General features: G+C 41.1%; 3 protein-coding genes across 6 annotated transcripts; 2 read left to right on the top strand and 1 right to left on the bottom strand.

Annotated features, from left to right (window-relative positions):
• The first annotated feature begins 118 nt into the window (after positions 1 to 118).
• On the top strand, positions 119 to 9065 carry kcnj12b (potassium inwardly rectifying channel subfamily J member 12b). Of its 4 annotated transcripts, XM_085784572.1 has the most exons (4): positions 119 to 799; positions 3515 to 4886; positions 8540 to 8595; positions 8794 to 9065. In XM_085784572.1, exons 2-3 carry the CDS (start codon positions 3647 to 3649, stop codon positions 8584 to 8586), a joined length of 1287 nt encoding a protein of 428 aa, XP_085640698.1. In that variant the 5' UTR covers positions 119 to 799; positions 3515 to 3646; the 3' UTR covers positions 8587 to 8595; positions 8794 to 9065. The 4 variants fall into 4 exon arrangements, with proteins under 4 accessions (XP_085640698.1, XP_085640697.1, XP_085640699.1 ...); XM_085784571.1 differs by having other exon boundaries at positions 8540 to 9065; XM_085784574.1 differs by having other exon boundaries at positions 121 to 799; positions 3515 to 4861; positions 4963 to 9065.
• Positions 9066 to 12095: 3030 nt separating this feature from the next.
• tufm (Tu translation elongation factor, mitochondrial) lies at positions 12096 to 17499 on the bottom strand. Its single transcript, XM_085784564.1, has 10 exons — positions 17438 to 17499; positions 16683 to 16729; positions 16455 to 16593; positions 16153 to 16319; positions 15778 to 16047; positions 14782 to 14914; positions 14482 to 14586; positions 13471 to 13622; positions 13016 to 13135; positions 12096 to 12524 (listed from the first exon to the last, which is right to left on the bottom strand). Exons 1-10 carry the CDS (start codon positions 17472 to 17474, stop codon positions 12354 to 12356), a joined length of 1341 nt encoding a protein of 446 aa, XP_085640690.1. The 5' UTR covers positions 17475 to 17499; the 3' UTR covers positions 12096 to 12353.
• Positions 17500 to 17876: 377 nt separating this feature from the next.
• On the top strand, positions 17877 to 21268 carry hspbp1 (HSPA (heat shock 70kDa) binding protein, cytoplasmic cochaperone 1). The gene is made up of 8 exons (XM_085784565.1): positions 17877 to 18169; positions 18400 to 18527; positions 18991 to 19210; positions 19312 to 19536; positions 19687 to 19842; positions 20001 to 20097; positions 20197 to 20308; positions 20996 to 21268. The coding sequence occupies exons 2-8, from the start codon at positions 18408 to 18410 to the stop codon at positions 21074 to 21076; spliced, it is 1011 nt and encodes a 336-aa protein (XP_085640691.1). The 5' UTR covers positions 17877 to 18169; positions 18400 to 18407; the 3' UTR covers positions 21077 to 21268.
• The last annotated feature ends 189 nt before the right edge of the window (positions 21269 to 21457 follow it).

Genomic DNA, 21457 nt, shown 5'->3' with positions numbered 1-21457 from the left:
TGTTCGGCCAAATGTAAATGCCTCTGCTTTGATCGCGGCTTACGATCTGGTCTGCCCACTGTCTCATCAGTCCTACATAAACCACTTGGGTCTTTCAACTCGAAGCATTGCTGACCAGCACTGGTGCAACACTTGGTAGGGGAAGAGCACATAGTCTCCAAATGCCAAGTATCTACAGTGACACTGTGAGAGGGAGGGGGAGGACGAGAGCTGAGCAGTGAGCAATAGTTCACTAGATGTGGGAAACAGAGTGGGATCTGCAGCAGAACAAGATCAGATAGCAGATATACCAAGAAAGTGTGAGACATGGAAGAGGAGAGACAGTTGACTGGGCATGACTTATATGAGCTGTGAGGAATTGATTTTTTGATTGGATTGGACCCCTACAGGCCACGTGAACCCTGTAGTTCATTTGGGATAGCTGTGATCAAGTCATTGTGCTATTTCGAGGGTCAAAATTATGACTTCAATTCTTCACTAAAGTCATTTTCTAATTTCTGGTCTGTTTCTGATCAACTGGATATCAATCGAGCTGTAACACTGAAGGACTTGCAGTAGGAGTGATTGTAATGCTCTCCTCGCTCAGTGGAGAAAGAGACGTGTTCAATCTAGGAGCCACAGACATGAAGGTACTCTGTAGCCATTTACCTTTGTGCCTGAGGAGGATAGAGTGGTTCTACCCATAACAGATGACAAGAGTTTGAAGGAAGCCTGAGGAGAAACATGCAGTGGTTTGGCTAGAGGACTGGGAAGATCTGGAAGAAAAAGTAAACGCTGGATATCAACATCTGCACACAAGGTAAGCTGCTTGTCATTTTACTGAGACAAACTACACGTTATAGATTCAGTGTCTACTCTTGTTTACAAATGATCTCCAGTGAGAGCAGTGACAAACGTCAGCAGTGAAATAGGCTCAGTTGCTGCTCCGGCGTTCAGATCTCTGCCGTGGTCGGCATAGCGTGGCTCCTGGGAGAGCGGAGCAGCAGTCGCTCACAATATTAGATATTAATATCTTATGGATAGACATCATCCTGCTTCCTAGCAACTGGAACATTTAGAAACAGCCACTTCTGTGTAAAAATAAGTAAAATAAATGTCTTCTATGCATAAAATATTATCAAATTATCAATGTCTTTACACAGTCTGTATCCTAAACTCTTGTGCAGCTCAGACTGGATGTTTGAGACACTGAGACTGAGCCACGCTTGAAACTGCACAGAAAGTGTAAATTCATCATCAGTGTTTGTATATTATGCATACAGTGTACCCTGTATGTAGGTTGTATATATGGGGTATTAATGTCTGTCTATTCATAGCTATAGAGTATCCATGGTGGGGACACCTGCACAGCAGCAGCCTTTGTGACCCCATTTGGAGGTTTTATTAAGGATTAAATCCCAGTTGATTTTACAGCTCTGCACTGATGCAAATTATTTACAGTCGAAGTTTCGTGAGATGATGTAGCCGACAATTGTTGCGATCCAATGATCTTCTCACATAACAGCATAACCAAAATCTATTTCTATTCACCATCCTCTTATCTCTATGTAGGATAAAAGTTATCATGTCCGACGCCCGACCCACTTATAGCCAGTTGCTGACCAACATGTCCCCTTCTGCTGACGTGCAGCTGAAGTGTTTCCCTCCGGGTCCCTGGAGTCCACAGTGTGATTGTGTGGCAGTGTCTATTTTATGACTTGAAATGAGTGACGCTCCATTCAAAGAAATCTGTAGTGTCAGTAAATCAATCCTAATGATTAAAAGGAAAAGTCCTGGCAGGTGAACTTCAAAAATCTTTTATAACCTGGGTTATAACAGAATTTAAAGGACAAAGGACACAGGACATTTTCTGCAGCATCTTTTAGGGGGTTTGCTTTGGCTCTAATATACTTTAATGTGGTGTTGTTGGCCATGCTCCTCTGGTTGTTGCTCTACAGTATATATGATAAATGGTCGCACCACCACTCTGGTCCAGACTGTGAAATCTCTGTAAAAAAAAACAAAACTAAAATGGATCGTCATAAAATTTTGACATCCATGGTTCCCAACAGGATCAATCAGACTTTGGTGATCACTTGATTTTTGACTTTTATTCGTGAAATGTCTTTACTACTATTAGATCCAGTATATTTGACTGAAATTTGTTATGGACATGCAGATGGCACATTCAAATGATTTTGTTGATTTTAAGTAAAACATCAAAACAACTATTGGTTTTCGTGAAATTCAGGTATTCATTTAATTATAAACATGGCAATACCTGAAGTACCCCTATTTTTCCTGTGATTTGTAAAGCTCCCTTGTATTACATATAATACTGCTACTTGCACTAACAATACAGGTCTCAACGTATTTTGTAGAAAAGTCGCTGACAACCAATTATTGGAAATTATATGGAGGACATTGTTATAATAACTCAACATGAGTTAGAAATAACAGCCTGGGTGTGCTGCAGGCAGCAGTTAGGACAGCTCATGATACTTACAGTTTCCTCTTTTTACAAAACATTTTTTTCCCGTGAATGTGCCTGAAGTGATCCCATCGATTGCTCCCATCAAACAATTTGTATCTGTGGGGTTGTGCCCTGTCTTTTTTTCTGCCCGTATTATTTTCCAGTTCAGTCACAGGGGAATCACACACCCTCATCACTGTACTCCAGTGCCTCTAATAGTTGTGCCAGCTGGAGGAAACAGAAGATACGTCACATAAAATGGCAGGGCATTGGATTAGCTGGCTATTTCTGTACCTTGTTGATCAGAGAAATATGTATCTTATATACCAGACTATTGCCACTGCCAGTAGAGGCAGGGAAGAAAGAGAGGGAAGTATATGCTATGAAATCATACAGTAGAAATTGAATGCAGTGACACTAGATTAAAAAAAACAAAAAAAACAAGATTAAATATCTTACCCTGAGGAAAAGGTTTCAGTCTGAAAATCTGATAAATTTCATCACTCCAATGTTTGTCTTATGTGCAGTATAAGTAGATCAACATCTAAATAGAAGATTATACTATCCTATTCATCATTGACATATTGAGAGAAAAAGCCATCAACAGAATTGTCAATTAAGAGTGAAAACAATTCATTGAAAATGAACCAGGATCTGTTTATTAGAAACAATGTCTAGAGATAACAGCCTCTGCCTCCTGAGAAAGAAATATGAAGAATAAAATCTGCTGAGTAACACTATAAAAATAGAAGAAAGAAATAATGGAGGGACATGAGGGGGAAATGATGTAGAAATGTGGATCATTTTCATAGGATTTGACAAGTTAACACAATGCTGCTGCTGATAATGAGAACTTATCATCCAGACACTGTTACACACTGTTAATGGACTTTGAAGACGGTGTGAGATAATATGAACGTCACTGTGATTATCTTTTGCTGAGACAGAATAAACTATATTTATGCACTTTCTCTTAAATGTCAATCTATGTTAAAACACTATAATGTGAACATGATGCACCTTTGTGCACTAATTTAATCTACTTGTGCTTCCTCTGTACAGTTGTGCCTCACCTCTCAATTCCCATTGACACCGAGTCTGAGTTGGACGGAGCGGTGCACTTCCTGTGAGCCAGGTCATTGTGTATGAGCGGGGCTGACAGTGCGAAGCTCCGTGGCTGTGCCCCACTGAGGCATGAGTGTGGGAAGGGCCCACCACCACAGCTTCATATCCTGTGAAGAAGAAGGCCTGAGACTGAGTATCATGCCTGCCGTGGGCAGCTTTGGCAATGGCAAGATTCATACGAGACGCAAATACCGGGGCCGGTTTGTCACCAAGACCGGCCAATGCAACATCCATTTCTCAAACATGGATGAGAAGTCGCAGCGGTACATATCTGACATTTTCACGACTTGCGTGGACATCCGCTGGCGATACATGTTCCTGCTGTTCAGCCTGGTGTTTGTGGTGTCCTGGCTGACGTTTGGCTTGGCCTTCTGGACCATTGGCCTCTTACACGGTGACATGGACCATTCCGAGGAGGACGGTTTTGTTCCTTGCGTCACTCAGGTGAACACCTTTGTGGCAGCATTCCTGTTCTCCATCGAGACCCAGACAACCATCGGGTATGGCGCCCGTTGCGTGACAGAAGAATGCCCGGCTGCTGTCTTCATGGTGGTCTTTCAGTCCATCATGGGCTGCATCATCGACGCCTTTATGATTGGCGCCATCATGGCCAAGATGGCGAGGCCCAAAAAGCGGGCACAGACTCTTCTGTTCAGCCACAACGCAGTCATCGCTCTGCGCGATGGTAAGCTGTGCCTCATGTTTCGAGTCGCTAACCTAAGGAAGAGCCACATCGTTGAAGCTCATGTGCGTGCGCAGCTCGTCAAGCACCGCTACTCAGAGGAAGGTGAGTACATCCCCCTGGATCAGATTGACATGAACGTGGGCTACGACAAAGGCACAGACCGCCTGTTCCTGGTCGCACCCCTCACTGTCATACATGAGATTGATGAAGAAAGTCCACTGTTTGGCATCAGTAAGCAAGATCTGGAAACGTCTGACTTTGAGATAGTGATTATACTTGAAGGGCTGGTGGAGGCGACGGCCATGACTACGCAGGCACGCAGCTCCTACCTGTCCACGGAGATCTTGTGGGGTCACCGTTTCGAGCCCGTCATCTTCGAGGAGAAGAACCAGTACAGGATAGATTACGCCTATTTTCATAAAACATTTGAAGTGCCGTCCACCCCTAGATGCAGCGCCAAGGAAATGGAGGAGAGAAAATTCCCGACTTCCGGTGCCAACTCCTTCTGCTACGAGAATGAACTGGCCTTCATCAGCAGGGATGAGGAGGATGAGGGGGATGTAGAGAAAGCGGAAGACAGGAAGTGGTCAACAGAGCTGGTGAATGAGCCAACCACTCCTAGAGGTGAGCAAATGTCCCCCTGTAGAGAATCAGAGATTTAACCTTTGGCTGTTGCTTGTTTGCTTGTTTTTGAATGCAGAGCAATGCAGGTGTCATGTGAAGAGCCCTATGACTGTCACTCTACTGACATGAGGACACCACTGAAGACATTACTGCTGCAGGTGGAGGACCAGCAGTATCCATCTCTATCATACGAGCAAGACTGAAACTCATCACGTATCTCTCTGGATGAACTTTTTTGGCTTCCCTGAAATGGTTACTGAGCTTTATCCAATGCAAACAAAAACTGTCACCTTTCAATATTCAGATCCTAGAAATGAAGTGCATGACAATAGCATAGTTTTGTATGAATATTTTGAGAACTGTTTGATAATTTTGATGGGACTGCCTGTATCTGCTGTTCACGGTCCTGAAATATTCAGTTTACAACTGCGTGTTGTTGAGTGAAACTGACACTTTGCAGATGATGTTTAGAAAACTAAATATAGAGGTTATTACTCCAGAGTGATCTGACGAAAACAGAGGTGCAACACTGGAGTTTCATCTTAATAATAAGAACGATTATACATTATACGACATCATGACTGATGAAAATACATGCAATTTATGGTACATGTCAGGTATGGACGACATGTACTATGGGAAACACAGGAAAAGGCAGAATTATAAACATCCATCATAAAACAGCACATATGTATATTCATACTAGCAAGGAGAATTGTCAATCACTGTCTTTACATTTCACCAACTGGGAAACATTTGACCTGAGGAGATGCTGAATTTGTAATTTTGTTCATAATCTACACAACAAGATATTTTGTAGCTGAAGAGATGGAGTTGGATGTTTTTCTAAGCCCATTACCTTGCTTTTCTGTTGCTTAGCAAATAATGTGGTTTACTAATAATTTCTAGCCCACAAACATCCAGTTTGATTCACAAGTTGGTTAAAAAGGTTGAACAGTCCAGCGTCAGAGTGAAGCTGACTGCTGTTAAGAGAAGAAAATTGGTCATCCACATTAAAGACTGAGGCTAAAGCTAAAAGGTATAAAGAAATAAAAAGTATATGGAAATAAAGAAAAAGCATTGTTTTTGCAATATAAAGTTAGTATTATAACTACGAAAAAGATAAATCTAAAATAAGATTGTTATTCATTCTATATTAACCTGTTTAACAACCCAAATCCAACAAAGGGCAGGACAGAGCCATGTTAGCCAACTGTCTGATGCGGCAGCATCCTGCACCGACATAGCAATGATGTGTAACAACTGTTTTTAGTTGTGATTTGATTTGATTTTTTTGGCCTTGTAGGTACCACTGTTAAGGTTACTTCAGGTAAAGCTAGCATGATGGACATACTTATGTTTGCAGTTTGTTTTTAATCCATTCCTTCCACCTTGCGATTGTATTTTGTCCTTTTCAGATTAAAAGTTGAACAAATACGAAACATGACATTTGAACTGAAACAAATTTAAGCTCTTCTAGGTAATATGTATAAACAGAAAGTTGTGGACACTGATGATTAGCTGCAGGCCAAAAAGCCGGTTATCACCATGGCCTGGGTGAATTAAAAACTACAAAATGAAATAACCAAAGACAAATAACACTCATCTCAAAGTCCAGGCCTGTAGCTATGTAACCTCAGGATATAAAATCACACAAATCACAGGATGGATTTACTCTAAACTATCACATATGGCAAATGAAAGACATAAGGGCCCAACGGCAATAGGAGAGTCTAATTAAAGTTGTCTGCAGTGAAAATGTGTCACATGCTTTTGACCTATGGGAGACAAAGTGGAGTAATATCAAGTCACATCTGTGCTCTATATTGGATTAAAAGCCAAATCCAGAAAATCTAGAGGGAAGCCCTGACACACTACATCAGATATAGTAGCTACTGAGGATGTAGCTCACCAAGCCAACATTAATGCTTGAATGAAGGATATAGTTTTTGGTACATACACATGGTCTGTATGATCTGGAGGGTTTTCTAAGCTCCAACTCACATTTAAATGCAGTATAGTGTCATTACAATGTCTTTAGATATAAAACAATACATTTTTATATCATAGTTGAAACAGTAAAACACGGAACAAAAAATGACAACAGAGAACAAAGACAAGAAGGGAGTTAGAAAGAGATGTCATGATGATGAAAAAAAAAAGAGTATCTTGAGATCAAACACACCCTGATACATTTGGCTGTTATGTTATGAGAGAGAGTTATTGTGGGAAAAAGCTCAGCAGACATTAAGCAAACATTGTAATCATGTGTTTCATACAGACATACACAGCTTTGAGGGAACACCATGAGTGTCCTAGTTTCACTCTGACCTGCTCACACACATGCCAACACGTAACACGTCAATTTTCTGCTTGGTGAAACTGCTGGCCTCCAAAAAGCCTGGGATAGATGCACTTTATTATATATTATTATGATCAAATTGGTTCTAGTATTGAGTCAATTGATGTTATTCGTACAACTTTATGTTGTTTTTCAATGCCATTGCATTGGCATTATTTTCTTCTTTTTTTTCTTTTTCTTATTAATTGGACAAGCAATGAAGATATAAGGTCATGTGTACCGATGTTTCACTTGTCCCAGGTGAGATGTATTAGTTAAGAGCTCCATGTGGGTTAACTTACACACCTGACTGCCACATCAGCAGATCTTAACACATTTGTATTTATATCTTGCTGACTTGTGCAAGTATCAGAATAGGCTTGTTCCAGAAAACAAATGGTGGTTCCACTGCCCTTTGCACCGAGAGCAGGGCCAGTGTTTGTGCAGCGAGAAGGGAGAACTCTCTAATTTGTACATTTGTCAGGCCATTGCTGTAAATAAAGTTATACAGTGTTGATGTCATAAGTTCCTTGAGCAAATGAAGAAAGTGGAAATAGTCTCTTTGCTTGACCGACTTGAGCAACATCTGCTAAACTGAATGACTTTGACCTCCTCTTGCCGTCTTCCATTAAATGTATTTGAAGCGACCTAAGTTGCACCATAACTGCTCAATGCAGAGTTTATAGTTTGTTGTGTGAGACAACACTTACCTTATATATTGACAGAGAAATTAAAAACAAATCTCCTGTTGATTACTACAATAAAATATATCTCAGAAAGCCAATGGTTTTGTTTTTCCTTCATGGGCGGTCTGACACCAAAGTATTCAGGGATAATCTTACAGTAGATCTGCTGAACGCGTTTGTTACGGAGTTAAAACAAATCAGCAGAGTGGGAGTGAGCTGGTTGACAAACAGAGAGGAATGGACTGTAATTTATGGCTGTGATTAGGTGGGACGGGATCTGGTTGGGGTCAGAGGTGTATTCTTTCACTCTTATGCAACCATACAGGCACGTCTTTGCAGATGTACACACAAGACTTGGCAGTGCCACGTGATTTCGCTGCCCAGTAACCTTGAACACTGGAAAAGAGATCACATGCACGAGCGCAGAATCTTAACTCAGAACTTAGAATAGCTTTGATAAATATTGTCAGAAATCAGTGTGGGCAAACTGTGTGTGCAACACGATGCTAAATTTAATTCGTATCAGCTGACTGTTGTTTTTTTCTTTTCTTTAATCTAAAAATAGAGGACGTTTTACACACCAGTAGTGTAACAGTGTTTTCACTCTCTTCTCGTCTCTTTCAAAGGTGTAATCAAAGTTTCCACGGGTGAGAAAATTCCTGTAAAACTGTAAAATGTACATGTGAGTATCATTGTGTCTATGTGTCGGTGGTCTGTCGATCTAGATCTAGTTTAATATCTTTGCTTACTCACTAATTTATGAGCTGTCTGCTACAGAGCTAACAAGTGGGTGTGTGAGTTATCTTGGCAACATCAAGTCCGCCGCAGTGACATTTGAACAGAATTAACCCTTTCCCCTTTTCATGCTTTTAATTTTCAGGATTTTATCTCAGTACCAAATGAGTGAATTTCTGACTTGAAGGAGTGCTGTATCCTCTGTGCTTGTGCGATGGAGGGAGCAGTGAGAATAAACTGGGATGCTTCCCACCCACTCTACAGTGTTGGAGGATGAGAAGCCGTGGAGGGTCAGTCTTCCATCATGCAGAGTGGGTTGTTGAGAGGCAAATACAGCCTTAATTGCAGCGGCTCTATTCTTTGCTGGTTTCCCGCAGCTGCCAGAAGGAGGTGGAGGCTGAAAAAAAAGAAAAAAGAGAAAGGGAAAAAGTAACATGATACAACAGCTGCACTTCTTTTCCTTGAGCTATAACAGACACGTAGACCTGGATGTTTTCTGCTGTTGATGAGCGCATCTCCAAAGTTGAATCTTCTCAGGGGTAAATAAAGCAAGTGTTGATCAAGCCTGACCTCACTCGAGTTTGATCTTTGTAAAATTAAACTCACACAGGAGAACAGAATTTAATTTTGTTATGAAAGATAACAGCTATTTTTTTTCATTCATTGGTTTACTGCTGTGATAAAATATGTTAATGAAAAAAAAGTCTTTCAGGGCCTCGTACTGCATTTTCTGCTCTGCTCTGGTGAATTATTGACAGATAAACTGAGAAAATGTATAATGCTTTCAGTTGGTGCGTTTCTCATAGGAATGTAATCACTAATTTATTCCAGATTGATGCTTCAGTTCATTGTCAGTATCAGTCATTGTGTTGGGAAGTGAGTGCTCAGTCTGTTTAATCTTCCCCTCCTCGGTCTGAGGATGTGACATCTAACCAGGACAAGTCAAGGAAACCAGCCTCAACATCTTCTTGATGTGATGTTACACTTTCCAGTGAAAAGTCAGACAGTTGAGACAGTGTCATGTTATTGTTCTGGTGGGTGTGGGCGGCCGAAAGGTTGGACGCTGGTGGGAAAAACCTGCCCTGACTGGGAGGGACTGGGACCGGAAACTGGTTTTAGCATCAGGGTGGATTAGACTGTAATTGAAACTATATTGTCTGGCTGCCCCAAGTGAACTTGTGCAATGGAGACTGGGTGAAGTTTTCATTACCATAAAAAAAAGTATAAAAGTACAAACACAGAATTGTCAGTTTGTACTTAAACTCCCTTATTTCATGTTTACAACCTGAATTAACACTTAATAAGTAGTTAAAACATTATAATGTGAGCTGATACAACATTATTAATCAATGCCTTTGTCAATTATTCATACTAAAAACAATGAGATGGTGTATAAACAATAAATAAAAACACTGCACAAAATTGCTGTAATCATAGTAGATGATGTGTGAGTGTTAGACACATGATAGGGCCTTACAATGTGTTACAGTATAACATGTTTTAAACTGTTTACACGTTAGTCACAGTTGGGTTTAGAGCTGCTTATTAATGTCCTGTTACCAGCCTTCATGCAGTGGGAGCTTTGTACATGGTTGCCCATAAAGTTGGACTTAAAAAAAAAAAAAGTTTTACCCCTTCTCATGAAATTATTGTGACTTTATGTGATTTATTCTTGGTAGATAAAGTGTATATTTTCGCATATCACTGTGAAAATTAAACCACAATTAACCTTTATAATAGGAATAAAAAGAGGGAATGTGTCTGAAAACTAAATTATTCCAACTTTTTGGGGAATCGTGTAAATATAATACTTACTGTATGTACAGGTACATTACTAGGCTACTTGTATTATTTTGTATTATTATACCAGGATATATTGTGCTTTTACTCATTAGCTCATAAAATTAACATTAACTGTGGGTTTTCTAGTGGCCATTCCTCTGCATAACTTTGACATAACTATGATTTTGCTGACAATACATCTTGCACTTTAGTAGGATTTTCTCAAAGTGCTTTTATTGTGTTACACTGGTACTTTCACTTAAACAACTGGTCCCATTACCTCTTCCACTGTCATGTGTCATTTGTTACAGTTGACTCCCAGGAGGGGTTATCATCTTTGACAAATGAATTAATAAACACCTGAGATATCTTTATACATTGTCTTACAACTAGATTTTTAAGACTTATAATCTTAACAATAGTAGATAAACTATGTGTTTATGTGGTGTAGCCTACTGTTAAATATTTCCTTTTCCTCTGTTATTTCAACAGTAAAAACTAATGATGCTGTAATCAGCCACCATTAGGAGTAATGCCCTGCTCTTCTGTGAGGATGCTGTCAAAATGAGCAACATGTGACCGAAGCACACACTTGAATCTCCTGACAGCAAGGAGATCATTTCACCATGATTCAGCAAATGCAACTCACAGGTTCAGGGATGTGAACACTTGTTTGAATCCCATGTAACAGATCAACATGTTAAGACCCAGTACATACGAGCGCTGCCAGCTCCTCTCTAACTCTTTAAGTCATTTTGCTTGTAGAGAGCCGTCGTCCAGCTGAGCACATCACTCAGTAGTACGAGCTGCTCCGGTCTCCACTCCTGCAGACACACAGTATTTGATTACGGCAACAGGCTGATTGGATTACACCAGGCACTGACTCACATACCTACAGCAAAACACAGAGACAACTGGAAGACTTCCTGCTAGCCTGGCTCACCACCCTGAAATGATCCATGAGAGGACACAGTCACAAACGATCAAGACTTCTCTTAAAAAATCTTTCAACAACATCTCAGTCGCCGCTGTTGAACATTGCGGTTCTCTGGGTTTTGTCCTTTGTAGGCTAACTGTATTATAACCTCTACTGAAAGGACTGTCATTGGAGGAAAAGGCAGTTTATATAGATGTAAACACAACACAACAAGACACTGACAAGGGCAGACACTTAACAGTACGACCGAACAGTAGCCTACAAGAGCATTTGACATTGCCTTTCTTTAGTGCAACATGTGACAAAAACAAACTAGATGCACTTCCTTGCAAATCTTTGTGACTTTGCGCAGTTTTTGAAGGTTTAATATTGATAATATAACATTAGGTTTTGTGGAGGAATCTGTATTGTGGCTTTGCAGGCATCATAAGAGAGACATGGCATTTCTCATGTCAGAAACCCTATTTAGAAAGCTCGGAGTTGATAACCAGTGTGATTTTATTGTTAATTTCAAAGAACCTCATGAAAAAGAAAGAAATAATGAAATAATAGAGACGAGGAACATTCTCAGTGCTTTCTTCACATTTTTCATGATATCGTTTTGGTTTACTGCTACAGAGCTGCTTCTCCCTGCTGCCCTCCTGTGGCAGACAGCCACAAGGTCACAAAACACATATACATGTTTCTAGAATCGTCTGGTTAGTAGTCCAAACAAAACAATGGGGGCATTTTTATTATTAAATACATTTTATTACATAAATGACATAATTTTGACAGTCTGGTCTTTAGACAGAAAGACAGTGCTAAACAGTATTTTGGTTGGGTGGAATAGATCCATGCATTCCTCTGAGTCCACTCCTCCTGTACATGGCTTCGTGTTTTTTGTACATTTCTAGAATTAATGAATTGATTTGACCAGACAGAGACCCCCACCCACCCAGCCTTTCCCCTGCCCATCCCCACAGCCCCTCCACAGAGTTTCCCCCTCAGCCCCAGTTGCACTGATCCTCATCTGTAAACTTTATGATTTCTGTGACCAGGCCGGTGCCGATGGTTTTGTTTCCGTCCCTCAGAGTGAACCTCTGGCCTTTCTCCAGGACCATCGGCTGGCGCAGCGTCAGGGTCAAGGCGGTGTCCTCTCCCGGCATCACCATTTCCTGAAACAACAACAAACAGAGTAGTTACCACTTTTTGGCTTTTTCATAAGCCAGTGCTACCAGAGCCACATCATCATAAACTACTGTGATGCTGCTTTTTGACCTGTACAAAATAAATAAATACATTCACACTTGCTTTATTTAATACAAAAGTCCATTTACAGACAGTGTAACACATACACACACATACATCCTTGTAAATCTATCTTTGTGAGGACATGTCATTGACATAATGTATTCCCTAGCCCCTTACCCTAACCTTAACCATCCAAAACAAATGCCTAAACTTAACCATTACTCTAAACCTAATTTAAACCTAATTATAATCTAACGTCTTAACCCAAGTCTTAACCCTCAAACAGCCCTTGGAAAAAGTGAGGACCGGCCAAAATGTCCTCACTTCCCTAAAATGTCCTCACTCTGTTGGTTAAAAACTCGTTCCGGTCCTCACAACGTAGCATGTACAAGAACATACACACACACACACACACCTTGTCACCAGCCAGCGTAACTTTGCAGGTCATGTCCCAGGTGAGAGAGAACATGACGGGCATGAAGTTGGTGACAAACGGTTTGTGTCTTCCTCCCTCCTCCTTACTCAGAACGTACACCTGTAATACAAGAAGCATAAACACATACACACACATTAGTGTTTTATTTACTGTAAATGTTTTCTGAGTTTTGTATTTTAGTCTTAAAAAACAAATTAAAAACAGAATCAGAAGAATGAACAATGACCCACGTATCTAAAAATACTTTTTGCTTTGTCGGTAAATAAACAGTGTCTGTAATCAGGTGAATGACCTTGGTGTCATTACTGTGGCTGGACACAGATGTGACTCTTGACCTGTCGCTCGGGACAAATGAGCCACTTTAGATTCACCGATTGTTCAGAAATATCACAGGTAAATCAGTAACAGCTGTCTGCATCTCTGCTCTCTCAGACCTGAGCCTTGACTTTCTGGTGAGGCATGATGGATCCTGGTTTGCTCATCACCATCCCTCTCCGCATATCCTCCCTCTTCAGGCCTCGGACCAGCGCGCCCAGGTTGTCTCCGGCCTCTGCCCGATCCAGAGACTTGTGGAACATCTCGATACCTGAGTCAAAAGGCACAGAAAGTCAAACTTTTGTCTTTACACCAACACCCTGATAATATCACATATGTTTGGACAATCCAGTACATAAAACACAAATCCTGACTTGTCCTTGTATTCATCTGGTCCTGATATACCTGGATACGTCTGTTGCCCATTATATGATGACTAGATGGGAAGATATGTGTAAACCCCCATAATTAGATTCTATCTTTATCAGAGGATTGGCTCTGAATCAATCATTAAATTATAGTAAAATGTACATCAACAAATGAACAGTACATACAGTTCTGTCTCTGTGCGCACTGTTGTTGCTTCTGTCCCAGCTGATTCTCCCACAGCAGCATGTTGGCTGCTCCTCTTGTTCGCCCATCTCCTCATTAGCTTCAGCTCTAAACTGATTAATTCAACAGCTAATCACCAGCTAATCACCACACTGCTTTCAGGTTTCCCATGACTGTTTGTAAATGTCTCTGTTTTGCTAATATCTCTGTACCAACTGTCTCTGTGCCTCCTCAAAACAACATTACTGAGTATGAACAAATCAAATGTTTCAATATTGGTCTGGATAAAAGGATCAAATTGTTTAGTGTCAGAGTAAAAGAACAAACATTTAACCTTATATTGCATGAGAGGAGGGGCTGTTCACAGAGAGGGAGTATCTTTTGAAAGAGCATAAATAAATGTATGGAAACACTATTTTTCACAGATATTAAACTGGGTTTAAAATCTAAATGTCAGTAACACTATGTTTCTCTACTTCGATTTGCCCCCACTCCGTTGATGTGTTTTCCTTCACGTTCTCTGTAACTATATGTGTTTACACCTGTCAGGCTCTGTTTCTTCCTCATTCTTCACTCACCTGTGACCACAGACTTGAAGCTGCGATTGTGACCGATGAACTCACAGTCGTCTCCTTTCTTGATGATGCCCCTCTCCAAGGTGCCCGTCACCACTGTGCCTCTGCCTGAAAGACACAGTTGATCAGCATTATCCGTCTCAGTACGGACAGGCAGATCTTTCCACTCAACCTTGACATAATCGAGGGAGGGAGCTACTACAAAAAAGTTACAATCTTATTATGAGAGAGTCCTGCCATCAAACCTTCTCCTCTGTGTTAATTTATCCTCATAGATCAGTGTTACCATGAGATGTTTCATACCTGGGATAGAATAAACCCCTTCAATGGGCAGGAGGAAAGGTTTCTCCAGCTCCCTCTTGGGCAGAGGAATGTAAGAATCCACAATCTCCAACAGTTTCATCACTGCATTTATACCCAGGTCGGGCTGTTTGTTCTGAGATGGAGCAAAGACAGAAAATAAAAATTGTTCACGTCACATTAATGTAGTGAAGTAGCTAATTATAGGCATAACCTGTTACACCCTCACGAATACAACAGCGTTCACAGTCAGATAACAGGGTTCCTACACTTTTGAAATTTCCAGATTCCATACTTTTTCCAGACCCTAATTTCCAGACTTCTCCGTAAAAAAGAAATCTAATTATGTGTGATATTTGAGTAAATAGATGATGATAATATAAAAAAAGCATGCAATTAATCATTTGTTTTCATTATTCTGAACGTGTATGCCATTATGTAACCAAGTAATTTCCTGGAGATTGTAGCTAGGTGTAATAGCACATACAAAATAATTAACCCAAATAACTTCAGATAAGACCAAACCCAGATAAGTGTTAAGATAAATATATTTCCATACAATAGTTTCCATTCTCCATACTTTTCCAGACCTGGAAATGTATAAAATCAAATTCCATACGTTTTCATACTTCCATACATGCGTAGGAACCCTGAGATAAACACAGTATTGCAGTGTTTTTCAACCTTGGGTTCGGGACCCCACGTGGGGTCGCCTGGAATTCAAATGGGGTCGCCTGAAATGTTTTAACTAATTATTATTCTTTTTAAAATAATGATTTAAAACAAACACAATTTTAAACAACTGTATTCTATACTTTCACTTTCTTGAATATAAATCGAGTTCAAATAAAATGCGGCATAAAAGTATCTGAGTTGGCGCATCTTGATTGGCAGCTTAAATTTGTGATGTCAAAATGGTGTCAAGAGCCAAAAAAAAGTTGGGACACACTGCAGTATTGTCAAGATTGTGCGTCGGGTCACTGCCGGTGTTTTCCTCACCTCCAGGGCGCAGAGGGCGGAGCCGATTACGACAGGTGCGTTCTCGCCATCATAGCCGAACTCTGTGAGCAGCTCGCGGATCTCGATCTCCACGAGCTCCAGCATCTCCTTGTCCTCCACGGCGTCGGCCTTGTTGATGAAAACCACAACGTGCTCCACACCGATCTGCCTGGCCAACAGCAGGTGCTCGCGTGTCTGAGGCATCTGGCCGTCGGTGGCGGCCACCACCAGGATGCAGCCGTCCATCTGAGCCGTCCCTGTAATCATGTTCTGAAGAAGAAGCAGCCTTTATTCTGATATGTTCATGATAACAACGAGGCTGCGTTTTCTTGGTCGGGGTTCAATGCAGGTGGTGGGGAAAAAAAGGGTGATTACCTTGACATAGTCAGCATGACCAGGGCAGTCTGTGTGAGCGTAATGTCTGTTGGCTGTGGTGTATTCAACATGAGAGGCATTAATGGTGATTCCTCTGGCCTTCTCCTCGGGGGCATTGTCAATGTCTTCATACTTTTTGTAACGAGCACCACCAGCGTCGGCGAGCACTAAGGAAAGAAAATCACATCACTCATCATTGATCAGTGAATGGCATTTGTGCATGGGACCAAATTACATTTTGTACATGTTTCAGATTTACAGTCATCTGGGTGAGAGTGAAACTTGGACATCAGTGACTCTACCTTTTGTGATAGCTGCAGTCAGGGTGGTCTTGCCGTGATCAACATGGCCAATTGTCCCAATGTTCACATGGGGCTTTTCTCTGGAGTAGGTCTTCTTAGCCTCTGCAGCAAAGGTCCGCCGACTCAGAGGCAAAGCACACTATAAGACAAAGACAAAGCCAGGATTTATACAGGTATCAGGTAAATATTAGGGAGTCAGTGTAAACTGCAGTTTGTGTTCATACTCACCAGTCTATAGGAGCTGTGCAGGAGGCTCGGAGAGGAAAGCTGAAGCGCTGAGGAAAAAAATAGTGAGAATTTGAAAACTCATATAATGGCTGATTGAGAGGATAATAAGTTTAATTCATCCTTTTTTTCCAGCACCGTTGTTATCCAATCTGTCTGTGCCCATCAGTACAAGCAGCTAATGCCTGACACATCTTTCATAACTGTCACAAATCATCTCCTCTCCCAGACAGACACGATAGGATAGATGGGAAGTCAGATACTCTATAGATAGATATTTATTTATCTAGCAGCGTTAACTGGTGACAGCAGTGGGCCCAAATCTTTTGAATCAGATTATAATATCACTTCATGGCTCACCAGCAGCTAAAGGCAGCTCTGCAGCAGCAGCAGCTGACACTGAGCTAACACAGTCTGTGAACCAGGACAAGCGACTGTCGTGCTGCTAATAATAAGCTGCTGTTAGTTACACAGACAGAGGACTGTGCAGGTGCTTATAATATTGATATCACTACGATAACTCATTCATTGGTCAGACCTCATCATTTTGTTGTTAGGTGGGTGTATCGTTAGCTAACACTCAGTGGTAACGTGACCTTGCTCTGGTATCGGAAGAGACAGCATCATCTTGTTTGTTTATTTCTACCGGTGCAAACAACTCATCATATCACGAGCACAACAGAACAGATTCCTACGAGCCAGCAAATGTCACAAACACACACAGAGTCAAATACTGTCAAGGAATTAAACTATTTTACCGGACAAACATGCGCGCAACCCCACAAGCGCCGCCATCTTGGTGGTGAGACGAACCAAAGACGATCGAGAGCGAGAGAGTAGCCGGCCAACTGCAGCAGACCAGGACACTCGACCAGGAGGGAGTTTTTAAGAAAGATGGTGATGATGATACCGTGGGAGACAGTCAAATGTTTATATTGCCGTTGTTGATGTGTCTTACTAATTATCAGTCTTATATTTCAATATGATAATTACAATAGAAACAATATTAACAACGTGGGTTGATATAACATTTCAAGTTTACCACAGTTCTTCTGGAGTTATCGTGAGGTAGTCCTCTCACTTTGACTGATGCTCTCTGAACGTCGCTCCGTACAAACGTCACTGATTTACCTTAAATACGCTGCTATGATGAACTTTGCCATTTAATCTTTTAAATGACAACGTTGTTCTGATGTCACTATATTATCATATTAATTATAATTAGATAGAAAATGTGAAGGGTTGAAATGACGTAGGAAAAAATAGCGAGAGGTGAGAGAACAGAGCACGGGAGAAAAAAAAACTTTTTGTGTGCCGGTTTGGTTGAAGGTTTACGGTAAAACATGGCGGCCTCCTTGTCACTCGTGAGCTCAGCTAGCTAGAACGTTCTAGCGTGTTCATGTTTCTGTGGTTACAGGCCAAGTAAAGTTGTCTAATAAGTGAGGAGCACCCGCTGTCTTTACTCATTTGTACAGGACCCGCTTGACAGGGTAAGTGGAAAATAATAATTTAGCCAACATCATTAAATGTTATCCGTAGCAGAGTGAGCATGTTTAGAGTTAGCATGTTAGATGTCTCAGGCTTCTGTGTTATTTTTTGTTGTGTAACTTGGTTTTGACATTTCATGTCTTGTGGATGAGTAAAACCAGGTGAACTAGTGAATTGACTGTTAGGTTTCTGAGATCTACATTCATTTTTCTTTTTCTTTTCCCACCCACAGAACACATCATGGCAGAAAACAATCAGAATAGAAGATATCCCCCAAATCTTCAGGGGGTCCTGCAGTTGGCAGTAGAGGCCGGGTCAGCAGCACAGGGACCTGCCCCTGTTGAACCCATGTCAGAGGAAGTAAGTAGGCCTACCATTATACATGTCAATGCTGAAAAGGCTTTGGGCAGATATTACACAAGACATGTAATATAATGTGCCTAGTATACAGTGTACAACATGTAATATGACAGTAGTAGAGCTGAAATGATTTAAATATTCAACTATTTGATGGACAGAAAAATTGCAATAAGTTACTCTTAGTGGTTTCCCCCATTTCTGCTAAATTTGAATATATTTTGATTTTCTTAGATTCAAAATACTGAACAATGCTCAACCAAAACTACCTGCTAGCACAATAAAAGATGAATTTTTCAAATCTTTTTTGAAAAGTCTATCAGAGCCTGATTTGTTCATTCATAAAAAGTTGATTAATTATGATTTCAGGTATATTTTGCCGGGGAACTATTTTTCTATTTTGACCCATGGCAACCACCACCTTTCTAATTAAAAAAAACATCATCACGCTCTTTCTTTGTTCCAGAGGAAAACATGGCTGAGAGAAGCTCTTGCAGAAGTTTGCAAAGGCCAGATGGATGAAGTGGAGCAGATGAAGCAGTGCTTGGCAGTACTATGCAAAGAGGAAACGGGGGAAAATGAGAGAGAGGCAGAGGAGGAGAGGGATGAAGAGGAGGATGAAGATGAACGAGAATCAGCCTTTGAGATGCTGTCAGAGTTGTGTGAGAACTTGGACAATGCTCGAGGTGTGTGATAAATAGCGTTGTATTTAATATTTGACCAAACCTGGAGTAGCCATCGAGAGTTAATGAGTACAAATACAGTTTGTTTTCTGTCTGTCTCACAGACCTGATGATTCTGGGTGGGCTGGAGTTGTGCCTCTCCAAGTATCTGTCTCACGTCCAAAGCGGCCTAAGGTGGCGTGCTGCCGAGCTCATCGCTTCCTGTGCTCAGAACATGCCGCAGGTGCAGGAACACTTGCTCAGCAAGGGAGCGCTGCCGAAGCTGCTGCAGCTAACAGACTCAGACCCCAACCCCACCGTCAGAGTAAAAGCCCTTTACGCCGTCTCATGTGAGTTCCTCAAGTCGTCTCTAGTGCACGGAGGGAGACGGTGCTGCAACAGTTCATCATTTAACATTTAAACTAGATAATGCAGACGGACGTTCAACATGCAGTTACACCTTAGAATAAGACGGTAACTGTATCCTGTTGTGACTTTAGGTCTGGTCCGAGAGCAGGAGGCCGGGCTCCAGGCGTTCCTGTCTCATGATGGTTTCTCAGTACTTATGCGAGGGATGCAGTCAGACAACGAGAAGGTCAGGACCAAGTCGGCTTTCCTTCTGCTCAACCTGCTCACATCGCATCCTGAACAGAAAGGTACGAATGAAAGGCATTCACTTTTCAACATTTCAACATCTTTTGCAGGATTCTGAAAATGTTATGCGTGTTTTTTCAATTGCATTTCTGCTGGGACTTGTATTCATTGTGTGTCTGATATATTATCTACAGTATAACTTGTTCCCTGCTTCCTGCAGACACACTCCTCTCCATGGGAATGGTTCAGCAGCTGGTATCTGTTCTCCGCACACCTCACTCACCTTTTCACGAGCATGTGCTTGGTGCTCTGTGTTGGTAAGAAACACTGTCAGTCTTTAGAACTGATTAGTACACATGATTCATTCATGGTTCATATTAGTAATCACGGCCCTCTGTCTTTCTACTTCTGTCTAGTCTGGTGGAGGACTGTCCACAGGGGCTTAAAGACTGCAGAAATCCTGCTCTGGGTTTGGAGGAGCTACTGAAACAGCGATCCAAAGAGCTCAAGGGAAAGGAAGAGAGTCAGGTAGGTTATACTGAGCCTCCAGCAGAATACATCAAGACTGTAAAATAGGTTTAAGTATTGTGTTTCCTTTCGCAATGGCAAACAGAGTAAATGTTAAAAGGAAATCTGTCAAAATTGAAACATTATTACTGCAAAATCCAGTGTCGGGGGGGAAAAAACAGTGTACAGTTGCAAATCTAAACAAAAAGCAACAAGATTATACTATATCCATCCAACATCTGGCATGGTCCCAAAACATTGATGGGGTATGAATTAAAGTTAGCGCAGGGTAAAACCCAAAAACATGCAGCCACTTTTCAGCAGCTCTCTTACATGTACACATGTCTGTTTAAATATGTGTGTGAATAGAAACAATAAAGTTGGAGCCATGAACCTCCGGCTACAGGTCACAGAAGACTAAACCAGTACGAACGTTCAGTCTTTTTCTTGTCCGGAAGAAAGAAAGCAAGTTCTCTCCATCCCTAAAATGCTCCAATATTGACATGTATCCAAAGACACATGCATACACACATCTGCATCTATAGAGCAGCAAACAGGCTGGTGATCCTGTCAGAGAAAAACAGGATCATATGGAGGATGGATTTTTTTTAAACCATCAAAATAACTAATATTTAAGAGATATGCTCATAGAAGGCTCAATCCTTCTCTAAGAAACGTCTTTTGAAGTCATCTTTGTGTTTCTCGCAGGAAGAGCTGGAGTTCTGTGAGCGCCTGAGGGTGATGTCGTTCCGTGGGCAACAGTCAAACGACAATGAGATGGATCGCTGAAGTCTTACCTCATCTCTGTTTTCGCGTTAGTGTGCAAAAGATGAAACAAAGGTGTGTCATGATCTGGATCATGAATGTTAAGCAACTTCCTCGTTGGTTATGACAGTCACTTTCCATATTCTGCATGTTTACTCCATGACCTGGATTTTACTGTGTAAATAACTATAATGTATAAAATACTTTTTCCAGGCAGCTGTGTTCCCAGTCCTTAATAAGTTTAATATAAAACAATGTATTTCCATCAAAGACTGCATAAAGTATCTTCCATTTGAATTGTGAATTATTCACCAAGATTCTGAGTTAAAGTTTTTTTTCTTTATTCATTATCAGTTGCTTGTCTCTTAAAACATGACTCAAAAGTAATGTTTACTTTTTCTACAG

The sequence above is a fragment of the Trachurus japonicus genome, chromosome 8 (assembly GCF_045865225.1).
Source record: "Trachurus japonicus isolate A0001 chromosome 8, Traja_1.0".
NCBI lineage: Eukaryota > Metazoa > Chordata > Actinopteri > Carangiformes > Carangidae > Trachurus > Trachurus japonicus.
This window is presented reverse-complemented; position numbering and strand designations above follow the sequence as displayed.